This window comes from Entamoeba nuttalli (genome assembly GCF_000257125.1).
Source record: "Entamoeba nuttalli P19 unplaced genomic scaffold asmbl_8173, whole genome shotgun sequence".
Classification (NCBI taxonomy): Eukaryota; Evosea; order Mastigamoebida; family Endamoebidae; genus Entamoeba; species Entamoeba nuttalli.
Window position 1 is genome coordinate 531 of NW_008579003.1, and position 8,716 is coordinate 9,246.

The 8,716-nt window shown below is 24.3% G+C and overlaps 3 protein-coding genes across 3 annotated transcripts; 1 reads left to right on the forward strand and 2 right to left on the reverse strand.

The window, feature by feature from the left end:
• Nucleotides 1–1,498: 1,498 nt before the first annotated feature.
• On the forward strand, nt 1,499–3,554 carry ENU1_181660 (calcium-binding protein, putative; the record flags this gene model as incomplete). The annotated part of the gene is made up of 2 exons (XM_008861497.1): nt 1,499–1,686; nt 1,859–3,554. The coding sequence occupies 2 exons, from the start codon at nt 1,499–1,501 to the stop codon at nt 3,552–3,554; spliced, it is 1,884 nt and encodes a 627-aa protein (XP_008859719.1).
• A 234-nt stretch (nt 3,555–3,788) lies between these two features.
• On the reverse strand, nt 3,789–5,201 carry ENU1_181670 (transporter, major facilitator family protein; the record flags this gene model as incomplete). The annotated part of the gene is made up of 1 exon (XM_008861498.1): nt 3,789–5,201. The coding sequence occupies one exon, from the start codon at nt 5,199–5,201 to the stop codon at nt 3,789–3,791; it is 1,413 nt and encodes a 470-aa protein (XP_008859720.1).
• Nucleotides 5,202–5,530: 329 nt separating this feature from the next.
• Nucleotides 5,531–8,257, reverse strand: ENU1_181680 (regulator of nonsense transcripts, putative; the record flags this gene model as incomplete). The annotated part of the gene is made up of 1 exon (XM_008861499.1): nt 5,531–8,257. One exon carries the CDS (start codon nt 8,255–8,257, stop codon nt 5,531–5,533), a length of 2,727 nt encoding a protein of 908 aa, XP_008859721.1.
• Between the last annotated feature and the right edge of the window lie 459 nt (nt 8,258–8,716).

An 8,716-nucleotide genomic window follows, 5' to 3' on the forward strand; every position in this document is an offset into this window, starting at 1 on the left:
CTCATATAATGATTGGAATGAAAATGCATCAATATTTAAACAAAGAATAATAAATAAAGAACATATAATAGTTATTGAAGGTACAGAATGAAATGAAATTATGTATTGAATAAAGAACATATAATAATTATTATTGAAATGAAAGAAGGAAATAAATTTGGAGGATATGTTAATTAAAAATTGATAACAGTATTATGGTTATATAAATGATTCAAAATCATTTGTGAAAGTTATATAAATGATTCAAAATCATTTTTATTATGGATATATGATTCAAAATCATTTGTATTTTGTAGGATATATGATTCAAAATCATTTGTATTTTCAATAGAATCAAAAGGAAAGAATAAAAAGAATGAAGAAAATTGATATTAATCAATCACAATATGCATTTTGTTATGTAACCAATCAGATAATTATTTGTTTAAACTTGGAAATAATGATATAGTTGTTTTTAAAGAAAGTTATAAACAATATCATATTGTAAACAATATTCATTTGAATACAAAAGAATCAAAATGCACTTTGTTGAAAACAACTTCCAGAATATTTTACACCAAAACGAATCATAGTAATTGTATAGTTTCACACCAAAACATTTCATAGTAATTGAAATGAAATGATTCGATCTTGATGAATTGGAAATGAAATAACAAAATTATCATATTATTTAATAACAACATTATGCTCATATTTTGAATTAAATTCAATATATTCTATGAAATGTTTTCCATTATTCTTTTGAATTTTTCTTAAGAATTGAATTTTTATATTATAATTTTAGTAAAATATAACAATGACTTACTTATCAACATTGATATTTGGTATTTATATAATTCAAATAATTTGTATTGATTTAGCATGTTACTATCATTTATATTTTAATAATTTATTTTTTATTTTGTAATAAAGTGATATTTTCTTAATACTCTTTATCATAAATATTATATATTTTTATTATTATATATTCAGTTCAACTTTGTATTACTATTTCAACCTCTTTTAGTTATTCATTTTGTGTTTTGTTTTTAATTATTTATTTTTTTCGAGTTATTTTTTCTTTACCTTTGTTTTAATATTATTCATGTCTTCTTAGTACTTTACTATATTATACAATTATATCATATCAATTTATATTAGTTTGATTATTATTACATTATATTTAGAATTATGAAAATAATTGAAACTTAGACTGATATAATAAACATATTTTCAATGTAATTACAACATGATAGTTTGTATAACTATTATAATTCAACAAATAAAAACAACCAATTTCATTCATTTTGCATATTCCTTTATTAATTAATTGATTTTGATTATTCATCTTTGTCTGTTTTGTACTTTATGTAAATTTTTTTTGGTAGTTATTTACATTTTTGAATAACAATTAATTAAAACAAAGAAAATTTTTGTTATTGAAAAAATAAAAAAATTAAAAGAACTTAAAAAATAATTTTAATGAGATTGAATAAAAACCTAAAAATTTAAATATAAAATGAGTGAAGAACGATATGATGAAATTCAACTTGCTCTTCAACATATAGAAGTAAATTGGAATGAAATGGGACAAAGGATACAGTCTTTTAATTCATATATTGAACAAGCGAACTCTACAAAAGAATTTAAAAAAATTGCAGGAGAAGCCTCAGACTTAATAGGTGACTTAGATGAGTCTGAGAAATTGTTGCAAGCTTGTTTAGATAGATTGAACACTTTGTAAGTAATAAAAATTCATTGTTATTTTTTGTTACATAAAACAAAATAAGTTCGTTTTTGAGATATTTTGAAAGATCTTTATTAACTACCTCAATTATTTTGTTAAATTCACCAAAAAATGCCTTTTCAGATGAAAAAGAAGAACTTTTATTTCAATGACGAAGATTGATATTGAATTGACTATTCTTGAAGCAAAAAATTTAGCAGTTTCAGATCTGAAGAGAAGTGACCCGTATGTTGTCTTTATGGCTAATAAAGAAAAATATAAAACAAAAGTGATTGAAAATGTGCTTGACCCAGTATGGAATGAATCATTTCAAATAAAAGTAGAGGTTGGTGAGAAATTAATGTTACAAATAATGGATAAAGATGTAGGTAAAAAAGATGATGAAAATGGGGTATGTTATTGGAAAATTCCATCTATGTATAGTGGACAAATAATTTATGATATTTTAGAAATTGACAAAAAGGGATTTCTTTATATTAAAGCAGTTTGTAATAATTCACCATTACAAAAACGATTAATGCCATTTGACTATGAGAAAATAACATTACTTGAAGTTTGTATAATATCTGTTAATGGATTTTATAATTCATTAATATCAAACACATGTATAAAAGATATTACAAAACCAAAGGTATTAAAACATTTAAAATATACAATGGAATTAACAACATCAAAAACTAAGTGCCAAAGACTTATAAAGAAAAAAACAGTAGAAGGTCAGCAATATGGTAATTATGTATTTTTTGATCAAAAAATATTTGTAAAAGGAACAGTCAATGATGAGATAAAAATATCATTTTTAGCAAAAGAAAAACATCAAAAGAAATTTAAAGTAATAACTAATTCCTCATTTATTATTCCGGATTTTTTACCAAATGAAATAATGACACTTCCAATTCCTTTAAGTGAATCAGGTTCTTTACAATTAAAAATTACATGTCTTGAAAGTGTATATACAAATGTTTATCCAACAGTTATTCCAACAGCTGATATGGTAATAGAAAAGAAAGGAAATGTTGTTATGAAATTAACAAAATCAAATGGATTTGGTGATTTTTTAGCACCATACGCAACCGTTCAATTTGGTCCTTTGTTAATTACAACATCACCAATTCAACATTCTGGAGAACCAGTAATATTTAATGAAAGTTTCTTGGCATTAGTTGAAACAGGAACAAAAGCTATTGTAAGAATGTATAATAAAGATATGAAAAATCCAAGTAAAGAAGGAAAAAAATTATGTGAAGGTAAATTTGAAGTACCAGAAATAAAGAACAAACCAGTTAAAGTGGTTGTACGATTTAATAGTATTTCCCAATTAGAAATAGAATTTTTCTTAATAAGAACAACATCAAGTGTATTTGATGAACTAGAAAAGACTAATAGAATTGAAAAAAGAAACCAGAAAATAGAAAGTATTTTTAACAGATTTGATGAAGACAAAGACGGGTATTTAAAAGTAAGAGAATTTAGAACTGCCATTCAATTTGTTAACTCAACATTAACAAGAAGTCTTTCTGTGTTTTTATTTCCATGTTTTGCTGTTAATAATCAAATTAATTTAACTATATTTAAAGAAGTAACTGAAGTTCTTGCATCATTTAACAACTCACACGAAGCAATAACAAAATATATTTACAACTTTATTGATCAAAACAAAATTGGGTCAATTACATTAACTCAATTTATTAATTTTGCTCATCAAACTCAAATAGCTGATAATGACAAGGACCTGACAAATTTATTTAATTCTTTTGATTATGATAAATCAAAAACTTTATCATATAAAGAATTTTATCGAATGATACAATGTGTTGTAATTGACTAATACTTATTTATTAATAATATTTTAATACTTTTTTTCAAATTATAGTATTTAAAAAAAGTTTTATAATAAAAAACAAAAAAAATCAATCAATTAAAATAATATTTTTATTTAAGAAATACCAAATAATTGTTTGAAGAACAACTTAATGACTTTTCTTAAAGTATAGAAAAAGTGACTCAAAGAAAAGACAAAGAATAAAAAAGAAGTGAAATACGTCAAGGCAAGAAAGAGAGTTTAATAGTTAGTAAAACATTCAAAGAGATGGATTAATGTAACTATAACTAAAGAAATCATATTAAGTAAAATAATAGTATATGGACACCACTCAGATCCAAATGAATTCATTAAACAACCAGCAATAATAGGAGATATACAATAGGTACATAACCCAACAAGTTCATTAATTCCAATATAAATACCTTCATGTTGACCTATTTTAACTGCATAAAACATATTTCCTTGAAATTCATATGCAGCAATAATACCCATTGGTAATGAAATTAAAATAATTAATAATAATCCATTAGTAATAAATCTTAAAGCAACACCAATAAGAATAGTACCAACAATAGAACCAATATTTAATATTGGACTAAATTCCCAAATATGAGTTCTTCCCATAATAAAATATGTAATAGTTTCACAAGCACAAATAATAAATAACAATACACCAACAAGAACAGATGGCTCATTACTAATATGATTTATAACAACATGTTTTTCTGATGCAAAAACAATATACTGATCAGACATAATAGCTAAAGAACCATAAATTGACATTGAAAGAAATAAAGAAACATAAAAAAACAACTTTCTTTTTTTCATTGGAAGAATTTCATTATGAATATGTTCATCTAAACTACCATCTGTTGAATTTGAAGAATGAGATAAATTATCTAGTTCTTCACTTTTATCATCATTTTTATCATCACTTTTATTATCACTTTTATCATCACTTTTATTATGACTTTTATCATCACTTTTATCTTCAGTTGAATCCTCATTAACTTCTGTTAATTCACTACTTATTTCAACTGATTCAAGAATGTTATACTTAGGCTTTTTATTATAACGAGGGATAAGAATAAAAACTCCAAAAGCAATAAAAGCAACGAGATAAAGTGTAAATGTATTTCCAAGTAATAACATTACACTCCCTCCACAAAGAAATCCAAGTCCTCTTCCAAAACAACTCAATGTAAAAAAGTCAGCAAGTCTTTTTCCTTCTTTTCCTTCAGGTGCAACAAGTGAGATTAATGCTTCAATTGGAGTATAAAATAAAGCAAAACCTATTCCTTGGATTACAAGACAACTAGAAAGAATATAAATATTTAAATCATTAATACATAAAAATCCAGTTATAATACAACTAAGTGCAACTAAGGTAGTTCCTAGTGATGAAAGAGATTCTGGATTAAATTTATCTGCTAAATATCCAACAAAAGGAGAAAGAATTCCTGCTGAACCAAATGAAATAGCAGAGACTACTCCTATAACTAAAGGTGATTTTCCATCATTTTTTAATAAGACTGGAATAACTAACCAATAGAAATAAACACCAAAATCAAATAGTAATCCACAACAACACATAAATATATGATTTATTTTAGAAAAATCAACAAATAAATATTTTAAGCTATTAAACATTAAATAAAAAGAAATTACAAATGAAATAATTAAGTTCTTTTTTTTTCATATAAGAAGTTATAAGCTATTTTCTTTTTTCTTCTATTAATCTATTTTGCGTCATCATTTTGTTAACACTCCATTCTAGAAAATAAAAAAGAAGACAATTACTATTTCTTTTTAATTCTATTTTTTCTTTTAAATATTTTATGTTGAGGGGATTTATTTATAGAAATATCTCTATTTTTAAATTTTCGTTTAAATAAAAAAAAATTCAATTCATTATTATCAACTCTCTTTGGAATTATTTTCTTTATTACTCTTTCATAATTTATTGTTTATTTGTTAGTTTAATTATCATTTAAATAATCAGTAGAGTAAGGAGAAACTTTATAATTGTCATTTGGAATAATAGGATAATTAATAGGAATAAAATGGTTTTCTGTAGTATTAACATACTTCATAAAACAACCATTTCTAGCTAAGAAGTTAAACATTAATCGCCATACCGTTTCATTTTTTAATGTATTATCATTTCCAACAATAATCAATCCTTTTTTTGCTCTAGTAATTGCAACATTTACTCTATGAAAATCTCCAATAAATCTTGCTCCTTTAATATAATTTGACCTAACTGGAGAAAAAATAACATAATCAGTTTCATTTCCTTGGAATGAATCTATACTTGATGCACGTTCTATCTGACAATAATTTTTAGCATAAACTTTTTGGGAATTATATGGTGTTAAAAACTCAATGTCTTTTGTTTTTATTTGTTCTTCTTGACGTAAAAATAAATATACTTCTTTACAAATTTCAGCTTCTGTATCATTAAATAAACTTCCATCATTACAATATCTTTCTTTACCAGTATGACAAATAAATACAATTGGTACTTTCTTATTTGGGAAGATTGAGACATTACTTCTTTCAAAAATTGTACCATCATTAATCTTTTCATTATAAAATAATGTGTTTGGAAGAATAGAAATCCTAGGATGCATACGATATTGTTCATTTAGTAATGTATGTCTAACTCTACAATGTAATAATCGTTCAAACATTGTAATATCAAACCCTGCTTTTTTTGCTTCGTCTGAAAGAATTACTGGTTTTAATTGTTGAATGTCTCCTAGAAGAACCAATCGTGGAGAACGAAGTGCTGGAAACAGACAATCATATTCAGTGCATTGAGTAGCTTCATCTATAAAAGTGCAAAGAAAATTAATATCATTAAATGTATCTTTAAGACAACTTTTTACAGTAGCAACAATAACATTATAATCTTCAATAATATTTTTAAATTCTCTTTTAATAACATTATGAATATTACCCATCTTTTTACGAGAGTATTTTATCACTATTCTATTTCTTGTAGCTTCTTTTAATTCAAGAAGTAGATTAATCAAATCAAATGGAAAATCGTCAGGACGTACTCTGTAGTTCCTAAATCTTTCTTCATCCCGTAATGCAAATTCTAGTGTTCTTGCATAAATGCATAAGTCCCATTGGTCAAAAGGCATTTCTTCTAACCTTTCAAATGAAATGAAACGACAAATTTTCAAACCTGGAGATCTTAATTTACCAGCTAGGACATTAACCGCATTGTTATTTTGTGCAACACAAAGTACTTTTGGATTATTAAGACTTTTATGTATCATACCAAAAATCTTTTCATCCATATCTGAAATTCTATGATCCCTTTCTAAATGAAGAAAATTAACAACCATAGATTTAATTACTGTTGTTTTACCAGTTCCTGGAGGTCCAAATACAACTGATATCTGACTATTTAATGCGTTAAGAACAGCTTTCTTTTGTTGTGGATTTAAGTCTTGTGTTTCTGTTATTTCAAAAATTATGTCATTTTCTTCAAAAAGATTATAATTAGGAAAAGCTAAATTCCCAAGCAAACTTTGAATGAAAGTAGTTTCATGTAAGTTCAGTAAATCTCCGTTAATACATTTTTTTATATTGAAATTTTGTGTTTTGGGGTCAATAATATAACAACGAAGTATATTAAATGAATTAAAAATATTTTCGTTAAAAACTTGTTTAACCTGTTCAATGTCTTTAAAATATTCTTCACGTAAAGAGATAATAATTAACCTACTAGTAAAATTAACTACTCTACCAGTAAGAACAAGTTCTGAGCTGTCAAATTTTCTTTTTGCTTTTTTATTATAAACCAAACTATTAATGTCTTCCTTTTCAAATGGATGATAATTTCCTTCAAAACAACAAATAATAAAAGAGTTAATATAAAGGTTTTGTTCCATAGAATCAGTTTTAATATGAAGTTCATAATTTGATTTATCAATTCTATTAATGAAAAATTTATTAGGTTGTTCATGTCGTCTAAGACATATTTCTGTTATTGGATTATGACAACTTAATTCCATATCATACAATCGTTTATATGTAGTATAATAATCTTCAAAATCATCATATCTATCTTTTACTAATAAACCAATTTCTCCATATGCATTATTATCAATAGCATTAATTGTTTTTTTAGAAATTGCTGTATTTGAACTTTGTTTGCCAAAGATTAATAAATCAATTCTTCCTTCATCAATTAATGAATTAATAAAAGAATTAACTTCTTCAAGACTCATTTCTTCTCTTTGATGTTCAAAACAAGAATGACATAACAATTCATGCCTTAAATGTGAATATCGTAAATTATATATATTATCATCACCACAATATGTACATCTAATATATTCATCATTAATTTTGAATTGATAATGTCGACTCATTTTGATGTGTTCAACCACTTGACAATTACTGGAATTATAGACTGGTCCATTGCAGAAATATTCATTACATTTAATACACAAAAGAAGACCCTTAATCGAACCACAAAAACAACATCTATTATTCTGACTATTTGAATCAGATTCACTTGAATCTTCTGATTCATCTTCACTTTTATCTGTTGGTTCTGAAGAACTACTACTTAATGGTTCAAAATCATTTTTTGATATCCCCCTTTGAAATGACCTTGATTTATATTTGAACACTGGTTCATCTTCAGGTCTAATGAATATAAAACGACTTAAATCAGAATCCATAAATGATGATTTTATAGATATAACTTAAAAATAGCTTTGAATGATGCAAAAATTTTCTAAATTTTTATATCTAAATGAAAATTAGATAATTAATAATTGATAGAATTGTTTAAACTGCTCTTTGTTCATTAGAGACAAATACCATCACAGACTCTTCTTCTGTTATTTATAAAACGTATGTTTAGTTTTGATAGAATCAATGTTTAATAACATTCTTCATGTCTTAATGACATGGTTTTTAATTTCTTTTATAATGGCTGTTTCAACTTTTATTTCTTTATTTAATCTACTTCTTTCTGTGTCTATTACTTCATTTATTTTAACATTTCTTATTTTCTATATTCTTTATTTCTTTATATTCATTTCTTTTATTCAAACTAATCTCTATTAATATTACAATATTTTCAACATTATTCATATCATTTATTAGTTTTATTCTTTTTATTTATTACTTATATT